The 23,042-nt window shown below is 38.8% G+C and overlaps 1 protein-coding gene across 1 annotated transcript in view; it reads left to right on the forward strand.

Moving 5' to 3' along the window:
* The window catches only part of rgs7a (regulator of G protein signaling 7a), an 82,306-nt gene continuing 59,264 nt past the window's right edge, over positions 1–23,042 (forward strand). Inside the window, exons 1-2 of the mRNA XM_036126725.1 lie at positions 1–234; positions 3,035–3,153. Of these exons, the coding sequence (XP_035982618.1) occupies positions 3,076–3,153 (78 nt within the window). The 5' untranslated portion in view covers positions 1–234; positions 3,035–3,075. The remainder of the gene's footprint in view (positions 235–3,034; positions 3,154–23,042) is intronic.

Raw genomic sequence — 23,042 nt, forward strand, 5'->3', positions numbered from 1 at the left:
GCGCTTGGCGGCGACGCGCCCGCTCTCCTGAGCATCGTTTCGAGGGGAGCAGAGCGGAGCCTGAGCCTGGGCTGAATCACACGCCGAGCGTCCGCCGAATGTTTGCTCCTTGCCGCTGCCAATGCACACCCCTCGCATTCCTATGTCCGCCACTTGACGCGCTGAACTCGAAGGACCAGGCTTCCAACCCTGCCGGGATTCAGGCGTCCTAAAGCGGGTAGCTTGTTTTTCCAGGTAAGCCTCTCCCTCTTCCCCCCACGTCTTGCCCCCCCTGCTTCTCTCCCCTCCTCCTGTGACCGTGGTTTTACTGGTCGAGGGGACGCAGCAAATAACGGGACCGCCGGTGTTGTTTCGCGGCAGCTGTCCGTAGTGCTGAAAGGGCATCGACACCTTGTAGTAAAACACAATACGGCGCCACTCCACACGGCCTCACGATAGAAATAAAAAAAAAATAAGCGGGCTGCATGACTTCGCTGTTTGAACGATCCAAGGTGGCTCTTTTTGCAGACCACATCTCACAAGGACCCCGCGTCGGTGCCGATGGGAGGGAATGACAACAAAGCTGCAGCTGATTTAGCAAAGTCTGGCACGTTTTGACAATGGCTGCTCCACTCAAACGGATGTATCCAAGCTGCATTGTAGAGTATGATACCTCCTCTAGTGACGGCGTGTTTTACTGCATTTACTGTTGTCATGGTCTTTCCCCTCACCTTTTTTTTCCCACGGCAAACACTCACATGGTGCTTGAGAAAGTGTATGATTGATATTGAAATGTTGATTGATTCAGACGCCGGTGCGGAGAATTAGTCCATATGACACAGTGGTTGATAGCAACAATTGTGTTTTAGGTTGAACTTTTGCCCCTGTTCGCAGAAAGCTGGAACCACTGTCTCTGGTTACCACAGCAGGGCTTAGTATAAAATCAGACACATTTTCTAAAAACAACACAGTTGAGGCTTTGCCAGTTTGTAGTATAAAGGTATACAGAGGTCTTAAAAATTTACTGTCTTGAATTCCTATAAATAAATTAGATGCCAGGAAAAGTTCCAGAAAAAACTATCATTTCTTCACTTGTGTGAAGCTTGAAGTAATGCATTGCTGCCCAGTCCCCAACTGATACTCTGCACTTTCCTTCAGCTGGCTGAAGAAAGGCTTCTACACTTTCTCCTTACTTACAAGAAAGGCACACTCAGCTGTTTGTAAATATCTCTGCTAATGAAAAACACAGAACATCATGAAACTGAATGAGAAACCACTAACCACTGTTGCTAAACAAGCGCAGAATGATTGCAAGCATAATATGGTATTAAATTAATAATTAATAATATAGTATTAAGGTTTCAACACAGCTACAATTTTCTGTTTGTTCCTACCATTTAAAGCCCTTTTAATAAGATGCCAGAGAAAGTGACTGCCCTTCCCCAGCCTGTTGCTGAACACTGCCAGCCAGCTGGCTGGAATAAGGCTGCTGTGGAAGGTGGCAATAAAGAGACGATAAGTAATAGGTCTTGGTTTATTCTGAACAAACTTCCAGCTCAGAACAAGTACAAGAATGACCATAATGGTCCAACAATCAGATATTTTTTATATATCATTCAATTTCTGCTCTTTTCCCCTTCACCATAAGGTCTATCTATACATCCTGATGTGAAATATTATTTTAAGTGTGCGCCACACCGCAACATTTTTTCATGGATCAAAACAAAGACGAATTACAGCTCTTATATTAATAATAATTATAATTTATAATAATTAATGTTCCCATTTAAAATAGGAACATGGGTATTAACAGTTCTATTAATTATACATAGCATGAAAGCAGTAAAGTTAATTCTTCCACAATCTGCATCAGTCAAAGGATAGACCCATTACCATTAGCTCCTTTTTTGGGGGGCAATAAAAAAACACATTGTCAAACGGTTAAAATCTATACTATGAATATTTTTCATACTTATCTGGCATTTAGTCAATAAACCAAAACAGCTGAGATTTGATCCGCCTGGTTGCCATAGCAACTTTTTTCACTGTGATGAGGCAACTGCACATGCAGCAATTTTATATTGTTTATATGGCACTAGAAATCACTTTCTCTGTGATTCTAGACACACATGGTCCGACTGGTTGCATTTAATGTTGCAAACGTCCTATGCATAGATAATATAAAAAAATAGCCATGTTAAAATTAACACTTAAGAGTGGTTTAATTTCATTGTCATAAAAAGTAGATAACACAGGGGAAGTCAAATTGACCCTTTGGCTGTCCCGTTGTTTAAACCTCAGTTGACTAGTTATGGAGTGTCTATTACGAGTAATCTGCAGGGTGGCTACCTGAGCAGCTAACCTTACTAATTAATTGTCCCATGTTATCTAGGGCGACTGTGGCTTGATAGGTTGAGTAGTCGTCTGGCAACCAGAAGGTTGTGGGTTCGATTCCAGCTTCCCCTTGCCACATGTCGATGTGCCCTTGGGCAAGGCACTTAACCCCAAGTTGCCTACCGAGCTGCGTCTCGGTGTATAAATGTGTGTGCGTTAGTGAGAGCGACTGGGTGAATGTGGCTATAGTGTACAGCGCTTTGGGTGGTCAGCATGACTGGAAAAGCGCTATATAAGTTCAGTCCATTTACCATTTGTTATTCTTTTGTATCTTGTATCAACGTTGTTGTGATATATATATATATATATATATATATATATATATATATATATATATATATATATATATAATTTTTGGTTCAAAATTAATTTCTTACATCATTGTGTATCCTTTTGAGTAAATGTTTTGATTTTGTTACTTAAGGGTATCATACCATCGAAATCTCTTATCAGCCGTGTCTGTTTCGAGTATACATATGAGCCTCCGTATTTTGGGGGGCTATACGTTCACATAAAATGCCAAATGCGTTGTAACATGATCCAGGCCACAAGAATTGTTTATGATTCCCGTCTTGGCAAAGGCAAGTTGGAGCCAGGTTTGGGCGGCTGCTGCTGCATTGTTTCTCTGATGGGCCAAAATATCCCTCTCTGTCTACAACAGGAGCTCCTGACATTTCCTGTGGCAGATTTACTCAAAGGATCATGGCACAGACCAACAGCAGCGGGCAGGGGACCAACGGAGTGGCGGATGAGTCCCCAAACATGATAGTGTACAGAAAGGTAAGACTGATGCTATTTTTAGCCCCCTCGTGTGTGCGGCAGTGTGAGCGTGCATGACTCTCTGGCATCAATTTTGCTTGACGATGAGCGCTGGCGTGGAAATTGCAGATATTGGCTCTGGAACATAAGACACAAGAGACATTGCCATTGTGGTCTTATTATGGATTCTGAAAATAAATGGAAATGTATATCACACCTGTTTTAATGTAAGTTTGCCACAATGCCATAATACCTCATTAGTGAGTTAAGCAATACAGAAACGGTTTCATGCACCCTAAACGTTGTTTGAGATGTATGTTTAAGAACCTCTGTTCCCTGTTGAACAATCCAGTTTAGTTTGACCAGTTTTAGTTTAGCCAATCAGGGATTATGAAATGCAGTTCAGATTTCTTCAAAACAGGACATAGCCCTTGAGTTTATCTTCAGTGAGGAATCTCAAATCAGATAGCAAGTTTGGCATTGTTACCCAGCTGTGGTATATACTCTATTGCGTTACGGTGATACAACTCTTTACAAGGAGGGACTACTCCCCAATGGCTTTACATGAAATTATTATTCTGAATAAAAACAGCAACCCCCCCCCTCCCCCTTCAATGACAGAATGGCGCCCAGGGCAGAAAGCCATATTGACTAAATATAAAGTCCTGGCTAAGTGCTGCATACAGCACTTAGCCAGTACTCCCCTATATAATACTGTTCATTTTCCACTTGAACCATTGGGTCTTATTGGATGATGTCTTTTTCCTTTGGGCACACTGGCATATATAGAACAGATATAGAACAGAAAATGAGTCAAAAGGAATTAAAACATTATTTTTTTTCACTGTTAAATACATGACTACATTAGATAAGTAAAAGAAGGGCTGAAAGGGAAATGGCCCGCTGCTGAGACACCTTAATCCGGCACTGCTCCAACGCGGAACAAATTAATGAGATTTTAATCTGCATGGAAGATAACATTTGTTTACGCAAACCCTGACAGCCTTGTGTAGTTTCTTTATTTAAATATAGTGAGAAAGTTATTTACACGGCTCCTTCAATGCATATTCACAATATTTCCGCGCTCAGTACAACTGCAAAGCTAGATTTAAGATTAACCTACAAATAAGCCATTTAGAAAATTGCTTTTGCTTTAACCGGGAGGGGTTTTAGTTCCCTAGAAGCCCTGCCATTGTGTGATGGCTGAAATGTTTTCTGATCTCTTAATGTAAACCATGCTGTGTGTTGCAAACAAAAGCCAATACCTCATACTTTAGAACCAGTGGACTGAAGCTGAAGGTGAACGGCAAATGTATTGAATATCAGCAGGAGTCGGTTGTGTGGTAGCATATAATTGGCTGTTTTATTTCACTCCTAGAAGACCCAGTGTGGGGACCATATGCTCCTCTTACTTGTGGGTGACTCAAGCAATGATTGTCTTTCTTTCTTTCTTTCTTTCTTTCTTTCTTTCTTTCTTTCTTTCTTTCTTTCTTTCTTTCTTTCTTTCTTTCTTTCTCCCAAAAAAAGCTTCTGCACAACGGGAAGAGGATGCATTTAGCATGATAATATAGACGGATGGGCTTTTTTATGGTGCTCACACTGTGTTAAGCAATCTCTAGGCCAGTGTGGGGCAAACAGTGTTGCCGTGTTTGTCGCAAAAGCAAGTGCTAGCCGTTTAAGAGGTCAAAAGTTTCACAAGCTAGATTAGAGCAAACTGGCTGATGAAATGTGTTTATTCTGTTTTTGATATATGAAGGCTTTAGAATAAGATTACAATTCATTTGAACATACAGCACAGACTACTGAAATATGGTCATGAAGAACTTAGTGCATCCCAAGTAGATGCAGTGAATATTGACTTGAGGTCCAGCTATTTAGTTACATGTTATCTTTCTTATTTTGTCTCCCTATTGATCTGCACACCTTGCACTTTTTAGTTGTGTTGCCAAGGGTCGATGGAATTACTTGTTCAAAGAGGCGAAACATCCTTTGATATTGTTCCTGTTCCACTATGAATTAGGCTGTCAGTATTTACACATTTTTATTTTAATATATCGTGATATATATATATATATATATATATATATATATATATATATATATATATATATATATACTAGCATCTGAGCTAGTTAACTGATGGATTTGTTTTGCAAGAGACCCTATACAATAAGACCATAAAATAAATAAACAAATTTTTTAAATGACAGGTTTGCAATGCCATGTAATATTAATTACACCTTTTACCTTTTTACACAAAACATAACTTTGTTAGAAGTGAATGGTATGCATGGCTGTAATAATACACATAAGTAGAGGTTGTTACCTGGCATCAACCGGACATCTGAGAAACATGGAGAGAGGTTTTCAGGAATGTGTTGCTATCTGGCAAGTTGGAATGGGTCTGTCATGTCAGCTGGCATTGGCAATGCTGTCTGGAGGTGTAGAGAAATAAATGCAATTCTGTTCTCATTACGAGAATATCTGGGAAGACGCCGACAGTGGAAACAGCTGATCAGTCTTGTGGGGTAAATGTTCGCTACGTCATAACCTATTTGTCAAATGTGTTTCCATCTCCCATTTTGCACATTAACTCCTTTAAGGAAAAGCCAAAAACCACGAGCTTTAAAACATAGTGTAAAAAAACGTTTTTAGTTTTTTATATTTTTGCAAAAATTGAACAAGTTATTTCGAATTTTGCCGTTTCCACCAACCTCATCTAATACGATACTTCAAAATACGCATAAAAAAGCATTGCTTATGGTAACTCTGTGGTACTTGCAGCTCAGGTGAAAAGTTGTTGACAGGATAAATAATAGAAGTGGGTGGAGTGAAATGCTCAATAACCTGGACGGGGGGCGGTTCCTGTGAAGTTCCTCCCTTAGATTTAAAGAGACTGCACCGAAACCAGTTGCTTTCAGATGAACCTCGACGAACCTCAGAACTTGGGTAAAAGAGGGGCTAGAGGGCAACAATAACGAGGAATTCAGACCAAAGTATTGCGGTTTCCCTTTGCATAGACCACACCTGACTGTTTTCAATGTGAAAAGGAAGGCATTAAAAATATGACATGTCCCCTTTAAAATTTTTGGTTATAACATGAAAAAATATAAATATTTCTATTGAAAGTATTATACCTGGTGCAATTTTGTGCAACAAGAAAATGTATGTTAAAGAGTATGTTCATTTCCACCATGAAGTTTTACAGCAAGTGACTGAAGGCGGTTATACGGACTATGAGAAATTATCACAATAATCTCAATATAAAGCAGAACTAGATAATAGCAGTTGACAAACCCAACACATCTTTAATATTTTTTATATGTTTAGGAGATTGGGAATGATTTTAAATTGTGTATTATTTATATGGTTGTCTTCCTTGTCAATGCTTAAATACGAATGGCCACGGCTTGGCTTTTCCCCGACACCACGGACGGAAAGACATCAAGCACAGAATCACAACACTGAAGTAGGCCTAACTGAAACTCTCTGCAGATATGTGGATACTGCCAAGACGAACAGGTGCTCCAAAGACTTTTCAGATGGAGATAGCTTGGCAGAGGTGATGAGGCCCACATTGAGACGAGGTGAATTCTCAAGTGGAAAACACACTTTCAGGGCCCTGTTTGTGGCACAGACCTCCAGCACATCAATATCAGAAGTACACACCGAAAGTGCTGCGAGAAACATTGATAGAGAGCAATGGGCCACATCTACCCTGTATTTAGCGATGTGTGAGTACAGTATAGTAGCGGATGTGTTATGTAACATGAGCAGAGGGAGTTTTATGGACGAGGACAGCGGATAGTGGTTTGATGATCTTTCCACAACGATAGCCTTTCTGTATCTTGATATTTCTTTCTCTCCCTGCTCCATCCATTCCTCCACTCCTGTCATTAATGTCTAATGAAAATGGATGTGTGTGCGCTCGTGTGTGTGTGTGTGTGTGTGTGTGTGTGTGTGTGTGTGTGTGTGTGTGTGTGCTTGGATGTTGGGCTGCTTGCTGAGGAGATGAGTTAACAGATGCCTGTCTGCATCGAGGACAAATGGAGTCTAGAGACTTGCTTGAATGCATGTATAAGCAGTTCTGAAAAAGTGAGAATTACAGATAAATACACAAATATGGTTTTCCTTGATTTCCTTGGTAACACTGAAAAATGAATCCTTAACAGTATCAAGTGAATTGATGAACTAAAAAGCCCTCCAAAAATGTTTGAAAAAATGCCAAAAAAAACCTTTGTATTGACTGGATTTAACAGCTACATTTATGATGCTGTTTGCCACTGCTGGCAATTTAAAAACCTCTTTTAATGTCACTTCTCCCGCATTAAGCACATTAAGTCATGCCCAATTGTGCTCTGTATGGGCATTCATATGCTTGCTCACATGTGAGCACCATAAATAATGCTGTGATGTGTGTGAGTGCTGTATGTAGGGCGAATGTTGCTAAGAGAGAGTTGTGAATTTTTCATGCAAGCCTAAAACAGCTTCGGTTCACAGCCACTCAGCATGAAGTAGGAACATCTTCTCTCACCAGCTAGCACTTTGTGAGTGCTCCTGTGATTACTTTTGTGTCTTTTGCAGTGCATGTGTCTGTGTGAGCACACGTGTGCATTTGTAATCAAGTAAAGGAAGTTTGTGACATTCTAATTATCAGATTCATTTTGCTGTGTACCTGTCTGGTGTTCTGGCTGGTTACCTGTGTTGCTAGTGAAAAATCCAACATGTTTTCAGCTAAAATCCCTTCTCCTGCCATGTAAAGTTGATAGAATTGTGAAAATTGTTGATATGACTTAAAACATAATAATTTAACAACATTTCAGTTGCGGTTTTCTTAGATATGAGTTAATATCACTTAATGTTCCTTACAGCAAAAGTCACTTTCAGGACTCGGGAAACACATTATTCCAAGACTCTAAACCAGAATGAATATATTAAGTTTGCCATATATATATATTTTTATACAGTAAATTAGAATTTGATCATTCTCTGTGGTTTTGCAAACTGACAGCTGAGGCATCAGCCCATTCTTTTTTAACATCTGAGCTGCCGAAGGGTATCTAGTAATTGGTCTTCCAGCTGCCAGTTTGGATTCTATATCTGTCCAGAGCCATTAATCCAGTATTCTCCACATTTATTAGAATTGCTCTATTTTCTCGCAGTGAAAACATGGCACATTGTAATTTTTATTTTATTTTTAGTCGATGCAGTTGAGTAGTGTCCTGCATTCTGTTTCGCAAACTACCATTATAACTATACAATTTAAAGGATACTAGCTTTAGCGTTCTGCAAAATCAGCCAAACTCCTTTTACAAGATAACATATACAAAAACGCATTGGACCTAACATTTGTATTTTTTTTTTTCTATTTTCTTGCAAATAATTATGTAATTATGATCCAATCTACTCTCCCACAAACAATTTTCCACAGCCGCATGCATCTTCTGACATCACATAAGGTGTAAGGCAACTGATCAGAATTAAAAGCCTTAATTTAATCAAGAAAGTCCCACTGAGATAAAGCGTTTTTTTCCCCAAGGAGCTAAGATGGTGCGACAAAGATCATCTGCAACTGTTTCAAGTTAAATAAAAAAAGATTACCAGAAAAAAACAACAACAGCATAGAAACAATGCAATTAGGTGAAATAAGATTAATTAGAAAAACTAAACATCAATGCCTTCATCCATTGTCATCCAGTTATCTGTGATTGAGTCGCAGGTGGAACAGTTTCATAAGGGAAGCCCAGACCCAGACTCTTGACAATAGGCGAGGGTTGAATCGTAGACAGACCAGTAATGTGAGAGTTTTTCTTTATGGCTCAGCTCTTTCTTCACTGTAACAGACTGGAACAGCGGCCACATTAATGCAGAAGAAGCCCCAGTCCGTCTCGCCTTCTCTCGTTCCGTTATACCATCGCTCTTAAACAAGACACAAAGATACTTAAACTCCTCCGTGTGAGGTAGACAGTGACCCCAAAACCAGAAGGGGCAATCCAATTTTTTCCGGTCGAGGACCATGGCCTCAGACTCAGAGGAGCTGACACTCTCACGCTTGCAAAATGAAACAGACATTAAATATGTAAAAGTATCCCAACTAAAAGCAAACAACTCCATGCAAGTTCTTGGCAAAATAAAACAATGATGTTTTGTTCTCGGTAGTTTTAAGAAAACCTTTAACAAAATGAAGGTTGGGAAGCATCTTAAGAATCATGATATGTTGAAATGTATTCAAGTATGTGGAGTAAAGAACTAAGTATGTAGAGCACGTTTATATGTGGTTTATTTTATTGTTTTTTTTCGTGTTTTTTATTCAAATTCCATCTTCAAATGTGTTTACTTGTCTTCCATAAAGCTTCAACCAACTGTTTGAGAGAACTACATGGATTTCAGGAAAGTTTCAAACACATAGAAGTGGTTGGTCGGGATAAACTGGCCAGATTAAAATTGTCGGATATCATTATCAAAGCGTTTCAATGACTATTGTCTGTCAAATTGTGATAAGAGAAAGATAGTTGGTTAGATGTCTTCTATTAAAAGGTTTTTACCCTGTACAATATTTGCAGCAGAACTGTAAATCACCTACTACTTCCAATAAAAAAAGATTTTTAGGCAAACATACCTAAGGTAGAACTTTTTGCAGCTTAAATGCAGCTAAGTTATTTCAGAATCTATATAAATCTGTCAAAAGGTGCCCATTCACTATAGTTTTGCAATTGGCAGCTAATCAGTTTGCGTTTGAGGTGATGGCAATGACTCAGGTCCACATGAAGCAGAATTGGGAGTTTTTTTCTGCTGTATTATTTTTAAAGCACATTGTATTTTTGTGAAACAATACCCATCTGTGCTCTTCTTATTGTTGGTGTACATATTGTGTGACAAAATACACCAATGGATAGTATTTTAAAAGAGCGTGTCATGGCTCTTAGCAATTTCCTGACCCACATGCAGAATCAGACTCAAAACAAAAAAAAAAATATTACAACCAGGAAAACGGGAAATAGGTGCAACAGGGAACTTCTGTAACATTCTTCAGTGGTGTGTGGCGAAAGAGAGGAGCAGTTAGGATCGGCCAGGCAGAGGGACAAATGTGGAGCTTAATATGTGAAGAGAGTTGCCTGATGCGTTTTTGTCAGCGGATGATTTGGGGAGGGACGTGGAGATCCTGGTGGTACCCTGGTAGCGCAGATGTTTTATTGTGAAGATGAGTTCCAAGACAGATTCTCATGTGAGGGAAGCAGACAGAGGTTTGTGACTTGAGTGAGGAGAAGTGGAGAGTGGGTAGGCAGGTGATGGCTGAGGATACTGGCGCTGTGGTAGAGTACCGTGAACGGATGACCAAAGAGACCTTGTTGAGGAAAGGTTTATTAACGTGACACAGCATGGAAACAACTCAAGGAGATTCAACCTAGGAGGCACATAAGGCACAAGACGTGAGTCTCTGTGAACATAAGCAACTAAGTTTCTTTCGGGAAACTACTCAGATAAATATGAGATGACTGTACTCTACCATGAAGGCTGTGCATCAGGCCAAGATTGGTCTGCCAGTAGCACCTATAAAACCACAGCTGCTGGTGATGAAATTACAGATAGGTGTGTGAACTGTACTCAGCAGCCACACCCTCCATCTGAGATCCTCTCCTCAGGGAGGATTACAACTTTTCCAAAAGGAACAGATATTACTTTTGCTTCAGACTTGATCTGGTTAAATCACAAAATAAACTATTTGATTTAGGCCTGATGATTACAAAATACATGTATCCTTACGCATGTGAATAACGTAGGTTTTGTTTCGCTCCTCTGCAATAATTGGTGGAAAATGAACCAGTCCCCGGGGAAAATATGCCTCCAATTATCACCATGTTGTCGAGTCATGCTATTACTTCCACTTTACATGGGTAGATAAAATGGGACATGTCATGGTTGTACAGCTGATGTCAGATCATTTTAAAAAAATTTCCGGTACCCGTGAAGAGGCGACAAAAGAATCCAGCTGTGCACCTGTTTTTCAGATCGCCCACTATTCAAAGCTGCCTTTATTGCCATTAAGTGTGAGTGGGTGTGTGCCTGGTTGTTTGTCCTGTGTGTCTCTATGTTGCCTTGTGATGGACCGTGGACTTGTCCAGGGTATACCCAGCCGCCTCCCACCCAATGACTGCCAGAGATAGACACCAGCCTCCCTGCAACCCTGCATGGGTAAGTGGGTATAGATAATCGATGGTCATGGATTGATAATACAATTTAAAAATATTTAAATAACATTTAAAAAAAAATTGTGTTCTGGACATCATTATATAAAAAAAACTGGATATGATGCATCATGCTGCTCTACAGGTTCAAAAGTATAGATTCACCTTAGAAACGTTAAGGAATTAGGTCAATTTGGTGTTAATATCGTTCCAAAGAAAGAAACATATTTTAATCATGATATTTAAAGCACTGATGATCCAGTTAGCAAATTATATTTGAAGACTGTTCAAATATTTTTTTCATTTTATATAATACCTGGTCTTTAAGAAAGTTTTTTTTGGTATTTCTCAGGTTACATCCCAAATCAGAAAAAAAACTCCCAATCATATCAAAGTTAAATATGTAATGACCACTAGAAAATACTTAACTTTCATCCCCTTTACTCTAGTGAGTTTATTGTGTACTTTGTGTGTCTTAAGTATTTCTTAAGTCGTATTGTATTGTGTTGTTTTCTATTTTGTGTATTCATGTACAATCGCTGATCAGGAGTTCCAGGTAGATTAGGTATTGTATCAAATTGGGACAATCCATGGTTAGACAAAATATTGAAAGATAAAGTAAAAAAAAAAATAGCAAGTTTATGCTTTACGATTGGATTTGAAGCATTGTCCCTGTGATGGGAGTTAGTAATGAAGTCCTGAACAAACAGAGAAGACAAACAGTGCAAAGGTATTGGAGCCATAAATTGATTCGTCAATTGATTAGGTTAGTGTGTACAAGAGATCATTTTGCATTGACAAAACCTTTTTTCTTTTCAGTCTGCATCCGTCAAACAGCCTGCTTTTTCAGCCTCTCATGTTATCAACACAATTTCCCAACCATCCTACAGTGATCATGAGTCATAAAGCAGAGGGAACCGAATACATTTTCAGCTTTTTCTCAGTTAAGAGCGGGATTGGAGGGTTCTTGTACTACTCGTCTCCCTTGGTGTGCAATCAGCAGATCACTGAGACCAAGAGCGAACGGGGGCTTGAGGTGGGATGATCCATAATTGGCAGATCAGAGAGAAATCTTTGTAGAAGTGAAGCTCTTTGTGCGTCAGATGGTGAGCCAGGCAATTTTGCTTCAAGTGTATGTACACATGCATGTTCCTTTTAGCACGTTTTTGGGAATGGGGTGTATGTGTGTACTTGTGTGTGCATGTGTTCGGGGGAGTGTTGGCAAACTATATTGGATAGTAATTGGATTTAAAAGTTTTTAATTGACTACACCCATCCCCGCTTATACCAGATTCCGGTGTTTAGGTACCACTACTTAGGCAGGTAGGTACCACTACCTAAACACCCTTCTGTAACCTTAGCTACAGTCTATAGCAGGTATATTCTTTTTCCTGGAGGAAATGATAACTCATCTGAAGATGCCCAGTCTAATCACAGTTTGATTTGAATATCTAATAAACCTTGGTTTCCTTTGCATAGCTATGAAAAAATTATAATCTCAAACAAGTATTATTTTATTTGACGCAAAATGCCACAAGTGTGATCCTACACCTAAAAAAAGTGCAGGTGCTTGTTTTTTTTTTTTTTTTAAACAAAACCATTATTTCCAGAATCAAATCCTGCACTAGAATCTTCTAACACAAGGCATTCCTTACAAACAAACAAACACATTATGTAAGATTATTATAAGGTGCACTTTCATTGATTCAGCTGAAAACAGATTGAGGAGTGTCAAAGGTTGATTTTTCTGTTAGAAATTGTTAATTTTAGTAAAACGAAAGTCAAGGGAAAAAGTCGGGATTTTTAAAAGTTGAACAGTTTCTGATCAAATGTGCAACATTTGCAATATTTACTTCTTCAAAATACCTGAAAGTTGAACCAATTTATGCTATAAATATAAAAATGAGAAATAGTTAGGTTCTTCCAGTTCCAAGTTTAAATGAAACATGCCTACCTGAAAAAGTTAGTTTTGAGGCAGTATTTGTAAGATTGTTTTCACACCTGATAGTCCTGTAGACTCGGTTCGATTTGTTGACCAAATTGCAAATTTTAAGCTGGTGCGGTTTGGTTTCATGTTGCACTTTGCCAAACGAACTAAACCTTTTGACAAAACTGTTCAACCCATCGCCCGGTCAACAACACAGCACAACGTCCTTCTCTGGGAAAATGTAAGAAAAATGGAATGGCTACAGATTTTAGATATTTAGTTGCCATACTCTCTTTGCCAACTGTGCCAGAGAAGCACAATTTAACAGTGGGCTCAACATGAGCGGAGGAGGCAGAGGACCGTGAAGATTGTTATATTTTCCACAAGGCGGGTGAGACTGCTCTGTATAAGGTGGCAGCATGAGAGTGCGGGAGCATACAACTTCAGGGAATTGAAGTCATGCTTACACAGATGTTTAGCGAGGTATTTACAATATATGAGTTACTTCATTAGTATTATTACTCAATTATAATTGTATTTACACTGATAAAACTTCGCTGTGGTCCCCTTTGTGTTTTTGGAGTGCCCCCTGGTCTGCTTGGCATTCCCATATATAGTCAAACCGCTCCAGAGTTCGGTTCAACCGAGCTGAGACCTAAGTTTTGAGGCGGACCTGAGTTCGCATTTTTGGTCCACTTCAGAGTTCGATTGCACATTCGTACTTCCCCAAGTGAACCAAACTTTCTGAGCAAACTATTCAGAGACCGATTAAACTGGACTAAACAGGGCTTGTGTGAATGCACCCTTAGATAATTTAGAATGTTTTATTTCCTATTGCAAAGACTTCCTGAAGTCAAGTAGCTCATCTGCTATGACCATAAAGAAATGAAGCAAAACATAACTATAATATCTAAGTAACATTAAAACTTTGCATATTTGTTTTTTCCTCACTGTCCTTTCTAATTGGACAAGCTGGAAGAATGGTCCCCCACCCACAGAAAAATGGTTTGGCTGCCGACGCCACTTATCACTTTGAGTTCATTTAGATGCTCCTGTGCTGCCTAAGATGCTTGGTGCCCTACAGGCAGAGAGAGAAAAACGTGCGGCTTCAATATGTCCCTGCGCTCTGGATCAGGAAGCCGCTTCATCACAAGAAATGTTACTGTTTCTGTCACCTGAAGAACAGGAGGGACAGATTACCTTCTGTTCAGTCTCCTCTCTTATCTACTGTAACCTCTAAACCACAGCAGAACCTTTCTCACCTCTTATCTCAGGGGGAGTGGTGGCCTAGTGGCTTTAGAGCAGTGTGAATGCCTGGCATGGGTTAAATTCATTATTTATTCATTAATTTGAATAAATAACGTTGCAATGACAAATAATAATGATGATGATGATGATGACGAGGATGACGAGGATGATGATGATGATGATGATGATGATGATGATGATGATGATGATGATGATGATTATTACTTCTGTCTTCTGCTCTGATGGCGCTAACAAACTTAGCAGTTTCTGTCCGAGACCCATTGTGTATTTTTACTAGTTAAAGTTATAATTACAACGGGACGGTAAGTAACATTTGGAGGCTGGTAAACATCAATGGTGGTGCTGCTTCGTATACTCTAGACTGATGTTCCTGCTGCAGAACCTCAACTGTTAAACAAAGGTTTGGCATGGCAAGTTGGAGGTCAAATCTAAATATGTCACAACATACAGAAAATACAAATACAAATACGGCTTGGACCACCCAATAGTATGGAAAGCTAAAAGTGCCACAATTCAATAAATTAAAAAGTCCCAAAATGTATATTTATACATGGATTTTTTAAAAATAAAACTGAAGATGCATGCGTCAAATAAATTAATCTATCTAAATAGTAAGTAAATGTAGAAATATCTGTTTTTTTATCCTTTATTTAAAAAGCTCTACTTCATGGTCATGTGTTGCGGAATATCATGAATTTATTTTATCTCTCCACCTCCAATCATGTTGCATTAATATGGTTTAAGGTGGGACATACTAGCTGTGATAAAAGCAAGAGCTGTCAAGCTCACAGCCAGACCAAGCTAAACATGGCAATGCAGGAGGATGCACACGTAGCTGCTGCTATCACATCTGTTTTGTATGAATTCACAATTTATTCTTTGAAAGAAGAACAGCAAGAAGTGCCTTAACTAGGTTACCGTTTGTGGCGTCTCGTAGCGACTGCTGCTTACATTTTAATCTTACAGTGATTGGCTAAAACCAACTTTTGGTAGGTGGGCACTAGGCGCCGCTTTGCCCAATCAGCTCAGAGTTCTATCGAATGTCCCTCCTTTCCCCAGACAGATTCCACTGGGGCAGTCCCAGATTAATAATGTGCAGAATGTAGTGCATGACCGTAGTCACCATTGATGACACTGAGGTCCGTACCTCAGTATTTTATTGCTGTGTATAAAGAAATGATCAAAGCAATGCTTTTGAATTCTCTGAGTAGCTCCACCAGGTCACTGTAGGAGGCGCTGCAAGAAGAGTGCAGCTTTGTGTACCCTACTGCTAAAATAAAGACCTGACGAACATGAAGAGTGCAGCTGCCAATGAAACCAGTGCCGTATGGAGTTCCTCTCAGTTATTTCACTCTGGGTGAAACCTGACAGAGGTAACTTGCTAAAAATATTCTACTTCAATTCTGTTCTTCTCAAAATAACAGTTCTCCAGTCCTCACCTTCATAACATTGTTACATTTTTTTCTGAGCAACCATGCCAGACTAATGATGTTTCAATTTCAAAAGCTAATGTTTCCATCCGTTAAAATAAGACAAAATGTAATTTTTTTTGCTATTTTTTATTATATAAATGAACAGGGATCCTTTACTTATTTTATCCAGATGAAGTAAAGGCTGCGGCAAACAAAGTTCTGCTTTGAGGGAAAGAGAGTGTTAAAAACACAGGGAAGTGCTGAAGGTAATAGATGGCTGCTGTCCATCCACTCATGCCAGGACACATTGCTGAGACTCATGACCGTGTGTTGTTCAAAACAAACAAGAACTGATTGACGTTTATCACATTCACTTTAAACTACTACTTACCAGGGATAGATGCTAAGTTATTATAGTGATATCCAGGCTAAATGAGGCTGCAAAGAATGCAATACAAAATTAGCTTTTCTCTAAAATATGTGTATTACTTAATAAAGCATGTCTTATTTCTGTGTTCTTTTAGAAAAATATTTCACTGAGTCAAGTCTAAAATGAACTATAAAGACAGAAGAAGATACATGAATAACTATGTTTTTGATTTGTCAGGCGAGACAGGTAAGCATGTGAGGTCAAAACAGCAGAAGAAAGAGGAAAGAGAGGGAGAGGAAAAGGACAGAGATAGAGAGAATAGATGAGAGAACAAGAGGATATGAGAGACATGACAATGAAGTAGTTTGTAAAAAACATTAAGACAGAACAGGACCCTGAAGGAATGAACATGGAAGAGAAAATAGGATCTCACTAGTAATTGATAGAATAGTGAAATGTATGCTACAATCTTTTTTTGAATATATTTGTGGAGTGTGAAACATGAACATTCATATAAACTAATTTGTGTAGTTTCAGTGAGCCGTAGTTGTGCCGAGTCTCCTGTTACTTCAATTCAGTTAAATTTTATTTAAATAGCGGCTATTCACAACACGCCATCTCAAGGCACTTTACAAAGTCAAGTTTAATGAAACCATACAAATAGGTAAAAAAATGTCCTATCTAAGGAAACCCAGTAGACTGCAATGAGTATTGACAAGCAGCATTCACTCCTCATGAAAGGGCGTAGAGTCACAGTGGACAGTCGTCTGCATTGTCGATGTTTTTGTAGTAATCCATCTTACTGAGCAAGCATGAAGCGACAGTGGAGAGGAAAACTCCCCTTTAACAGGAAGGAAAACTCTCCATCAGAACCAGATTCAGTGTGAACGGTCATCTGCCTCGACCAACTGAAAGTTAGAGAAGACAGAGTAGAGACATAGAAGCACAGAAGCACAGAAGCACACACTGATCCAGGAATCCTTTATATGTTATATGGTAATGGCAGATGATCTGTCTCCCCTGGGTGATGTCACAGCTAACAGAACTCCAGACCAGGTGTACCTACTATGAAGAGAAAAAAAGACAGAGAACATAAAGTAAAAAAATTAAATAAATACAAATAGAACAAAACTAGAGAACAGTAGAACTCGGCAGAGTGAGAAAATAGAACCTGATGTCCTCCAGCAGCCTAAGCCTATAGCAGTATAACTACAGAGATAGCTCAGGATAACCTAGGCCACTCTAACTATAAGCTTTGTCAAAAAGGAAAGTTTTAAGATTAGTCTTAAAAGTAGACAGGGTGTCTGCCTCATGGTCTAAAACTGGGAGTTGGTTCCACAGAAGAGGAGCCTGATAGCTAAAGGATCTGCCTCTCATTCTACTTTTAGAGACTCTAGGAACCACCAGCAGACCTGCAGTCTGTGAGTGAAGTGCTCTGTTAGGAACATTTGGGGTAATCAGAGCTCTGATATATGATGGAGCTTGATTATTAAGGGCTTTATATGTTAGAAGAAGAATTTTAAATTCTATTCTTGATTTAACAGTAAACCAATGAAGGGAAGCTACAATGTGAGAAATATCTTGTTAATTTTCTTCAGCACTCTTGCTGCAGCATTTTCGATCAGCTGAAGGCTTCAAATTGCATTTTGTGGACTTCCTGATAGTAAAGAATTACAATAGTCCAGCCTTGAAGTAACAAATGCATGGACTAGTTTTTCAGGGTCACTCCTGGTCAAAATATTTAGAATTTTTTCCGGAGGTGAAAAAAGGAAACCCTTGAAACCTGTTTAATATGGGATTTAAATGACATGTCTTGGTCAAAAATAACACAGATGTTTTTTTACTGTATTTCCAGAGGCCAATTTAATGCCCTCCACATTAAGTGATTGATTACAAAGTTTATTTTTTGAGGATTCTGGTCCAAAAATTACAACTTCTGTCCAAATTTAAAAGCAGGAAATTTAAATTCATCCAGGTTTAATGTCTTAGATATAGGTGTGTAATTTTTTAAGTCATCTTGACCAAGAGAGGGTTTGATAACAGCTACTTTAAAAGCCTGTGGTACATATCCATTTAGTAAGGATATGTCTAAAATGGGGGGCATTAATCAAAGGGAATACTTCCTTAAATAACTTGGTTGGGTTTGGGTCTAACATACAAGTTGAAGGTTTAGATGAAGCTAAAATTTTAGGTAGCTCACAAAGCTCCATTACGTCTAAACAGTTCAAACACCAATCAGGTTTTAAAGATTCCTCCAACGCTGCCTCACTTACTGAGGACGAGGTAATCATGTTTGGGAGGATACCAATGATTTTATTTTTGATTTAATAAACTTTACTTATGAGGAATCCCATAAAGTCATTACTGCTGAGATCTTAGGGAATGGATGGATCAACGGAGCTATGACTGACTCTGGGTACGTTTGGCAACTGTACTAAAGAGAAATCTAGGATTATTTTTATTCTCCTTTATTAATGATGAAAAATATGCTGCTCTAACTTTGTGAAGGGTCTTTTTATACAGCAGTAGACAGTTTTTCCAGATTAGATAGGATTTCTCTAGATGTATGGAGTGCTATTTTCTCTCCAATTTCCTAACATTGTGCTTCAAAGAACACAGCTCTAAATTAAACCAGGGAGCCAGCTTCCTGTGAATAAGCACTTTCTTTTTCAAGGGGGCTACATTGTCTAATGCAGAACACATCAAGAAAGTGACACCGTCAACAAAGGCATCAATTTGTGAATAGGAAGAAACAACAATGCTGCCATCTGCTGGGCATTTCTGTGATACTGAGGATATTAAAAGGGGGACAGATACAGCAATGTCTGATAAAGATCTACTATAATGAAACCTTTTTTGGGGGTGAAGAGATAACTCAGTTAAATTGAACGGAAAGGTTATTAAAAATGGTCAGATAAGACAGGATTGTAGGACGCACGCACGCACGCACGCACGCACGCACGCACGCACACACACTCAAAACACATGTCATATACACAGTCAAGTCACTTCTGTTTTAAATAAATGCTTCCATTTGAATGAGGTTTTGGTCTTTGTTGTAACTGATGTGCATGTGCAGGGGGATGATGAGTGGTGGATCTCAGTACTTTTTAAAGCCTGGATACGACCCTGATGGAGAGTGCTACACATTATCAATCTGGCTGGCCAGGTTTATATTAAAATACCATACTATACTTGATGGTTTCAACATTTCACCAATTTGTTGAGAACAGTCTATTTTAGTTATTTCTTTCTTGGCAGATTTAACATACCATAAATAACCTACACACAGGCTTAGCAGTGAAAACATAATAAATACAATTACATAATCAGTGGCACTTTTCTTTGTGCCTTACTATATCCTAATAGTTTATCATTTTCTCATTTAGCAAAAAAAAAAAAAAAAAAAAAAAAGAACAAGCCCTGCTACTCTGTGGCTTGTTTTGGTGGAAGTTATAAATGGTCTTCGGCTGTGAGCCAGAGCTGTTAAAGTGACAATCTGCAACCATTTCCAGAGAATTATTATAATACCCATATGCCATCACTAGCCTGTTTCCAAAGACGTTTTGACCACAGTGAAAAATGTAAATAAAAATATAATCACTTGATTCTCAAACTGTACTTGTTAATGTAACAAAAGCTAGTAATAAAGTTAAAAAAACTGAATTAGATTTTAATAATTCATGGTTGCTTTGACTATTGTGTGAGCAACATATTTCAGAGGAGTGACTGGGGCGACAACATGTGGCAGTTTTTGTCAGACATAGATTGCATCTAGGAAATGTCTTTCACAGAGACTGTTTTTGTCCTCCAGCAAGACAGCTCTAAATTGCCTTTTCCACATATTTTCCCAGCCTTCCTAGGGTTCAAACCTACAAGTTAAGAATATTCAGCAGATTTTATATGATAAAAATTAGGCTAAAGGTTGCTCCAAACTGCTGCTGAAAATGTATATCAACGCTGAATAAGCCAACCATTGATTTTGAGAATTTGATATCCCAAAGTTCCCCAAAGCTTGCTTCTACAGTATTTGCAAAGAAAATGTACAGAATAAGTGTTGTAGACACCAGTTGACCTCAGGGGCAGAGCAGGAGGGTGGCTGAGGAAAGTCAAGATCATCAAAAGTTTTTCTGCAGTTATATATGCCCAAAGCGATTTCAAACGTTTTGTGTCTTATTAGGATTTAATTTAACAGACTAATACAAATGTGTGCAATTATTATGAAGTGACCCCGCCTCTTGCCCATTGAACACTGGAGATAGGCACCAGCACACCTTCGCGACCCCATGAGGGATAAGCGAGTCAGAAAATGGATGGATGGATTATTAGCTAATTTTTTTTAGTCAGCACATATCAGAATAGTGTGTGAATTTGTATTCAGTCCCCTTTACTCTGAGACCCCTAAATAAAATTCAGCACAATCAATTGCCTTCAGAAGTCCCCTCATGAGTTTCAGTATAAACCAATTTGATCTGTGATGGTTTCAGAGGCTGATTAGAGAGCGTTAATGAACAATAGCATCATGCAAAATAAGGAAGAAAGAAAACTGATCAGGGATAATGTTGTCAAATAGTTTATATAAATAAATATATATATATATATATATATATATATATATATATATATATATATATATATATATATATATAAAACACACTACAGCTTTCAACATGTGTCGGAGTACTGTTCTCTTTATCATCCAAAAATCGAAAAAGTATAGCTCTGCTGCATATACATCAAGACATGAAATTAATTAAGCATTAATCAGAGAAGCAACTTAGAGGCCCATACTGATTCTGGTGGAGCTACAGAGGCCTATAAATCAAGAGGAGGAATACATTGGTAGATACCTGTTAGTCATTTACCCCACAAATACTGCCTTAATGGAAGAGGGAAAGGAAGAAAACAGTTAAAAAAAAAGGCACATGACGTTCTACTTGAAGGTTTCCCACGAGTCACGTAGGGGACATAAATATGTGGAAAAAGGTCGTTTGGTCAGGTGAAACAAAAACTAAGATTTTTTTGTCTGAAAGCAACATGTGTGGTGGTACAGCACATTACCCGGGAAAGAACATCTCCAACGTGAAATATCCTGGTGGTGGCATCAAGTTGTGGAGAGATTCTTCTTCAGGAAGGACAGGACAGTCAATCAAAATTGATGGGAAGATGGATAGAGCTAAATACAGGGCATATCCAGGAGGAAAACTGGCTGGAGGTCACAGTAGACTGGGATGAACATTCACTTCCAACAGTGATCTTAAACATATATGTACTGAATCAAAATAACTTCATACAAATACACACCACACTTTTCAGATTTGTTCTTCTTCAGAAGAAGACATTTTCAAAAGGTATCAATACTTTTGCAAGATGTTCTTTGAATGGGGAATGTCAACGTACCAATCATCCTTATCAACACTTGAGTGGTATGCGTGTCCTTGGGAGACATGCTAAACACATAAGCTCCCATTTATCCATAAGGGTGTGATTGTGGAGAAAATGTTTTTCAAACTTTATCCAGACTGGAAAAAAAAAGAATATAACAGCTTTAGCATCTCTATGAGGAAAGCGAGCTGCTACTTGCTTCGAGCCATCCCAGCTAAATACGTCTGCCACAGCTGGACTCATAAGGCATGTCTGTCAGGGTTGCACGACGGCGTAAGGAAGCCTGTGCATTCAGATAGAGGCTGACTCATGCATCGCCTCAGTCTAATCATTTTATTTTCTAGTTCAACTTTTTTTTTTTTTTTTTTAAAGATTATAAAATCGCTCTGAACCAGATCTGCTACTGCATGGTCTGCCAAAATGGTCCTAATGAGCACAGAGGCACTAGGTTAAAAAAAAAACAACAACCAAGACCTTTATGAGATAGATAACATTGCGGCAGTATTTTAAATTCCCCTCTTCACATTAAGTACACGCTGTCTGCATATTCACATAAAAGCACTAAGCTTGTGTCCTTGTTCTCACCTTGTTTATAACTCTGTCCCCCTTCTCCATACTCCTTCATTGCAACACACACCATCTGCATCCAAACCATGCCCATGCAGTCTCCACTTCTAACACACTATCCAGTCACTTCTTGTGAAGCTTTGCTCCTTCCCACACACCGTCGACAGTGTATAAATTCCCACTTGCCTGCTTGTCTCTATGCCTTGATGTGTTTGGTGGTGTGTCTGTTTATTGTAGAAGCTTGGCGTGTTGCTTCCCTCATATTTTGCAGCTACATTCCTCCCAAATCTATCTTAACCGTTCTGTAATCGATCGCATACGTGTTGCTTTAAATGGGAGCACAGTATTTGTTTTTTTTATGCTAGATTGCAGGGATTCTGAGCTTGCTATAAAATGACAATCTCTAGTTGCTTTCCTATTTTGTTTGTTTTTCCTGCAATATAGGTGCAGACTCTGTGGCGCAGAATCCCATTAGAGGAGAAAGATGAGATGAGATGATTTTAAGAATCAGCATTTTTTTTGTTGATCAAATGCATTTAAAGATTGTGCAAAAGGTCAGGTTACCGGCTAAGCAAAAAATATTAATTGTGTTAAAGTCATACAAACTGAAAGGAGAAATCTTGTTGTCTTCACACAATATCACACTCAAAGCAAAGCACTGTGCTCGGTATTTAGATGTCTCTGTCTTCCCAAGCTTGTTTTTCTCAATCCCAACTTTGTCTTTTTAGTTTTCATCTCTGTCTGTTTGTCACTCTGGCGTTCACGCTCTCATTTCTGTCTCTTTTATCCCCCTC

Source organism: Fundulus heteroclitus, chromosome 22, assembly GCF_011125445.2.
Source record: "Fundulus heteroclitus isolate FHET01 chromosome 22, MU-UCD_Fhet_4.1, whole genome shotgun sequence".
Lineage (NCBI taxonomy): Eukaryota > Metazoa > Chordata > Actinopteri > Cyprinodontiformes > Fundulidae > Fundulus > Fundulus heteroclitus.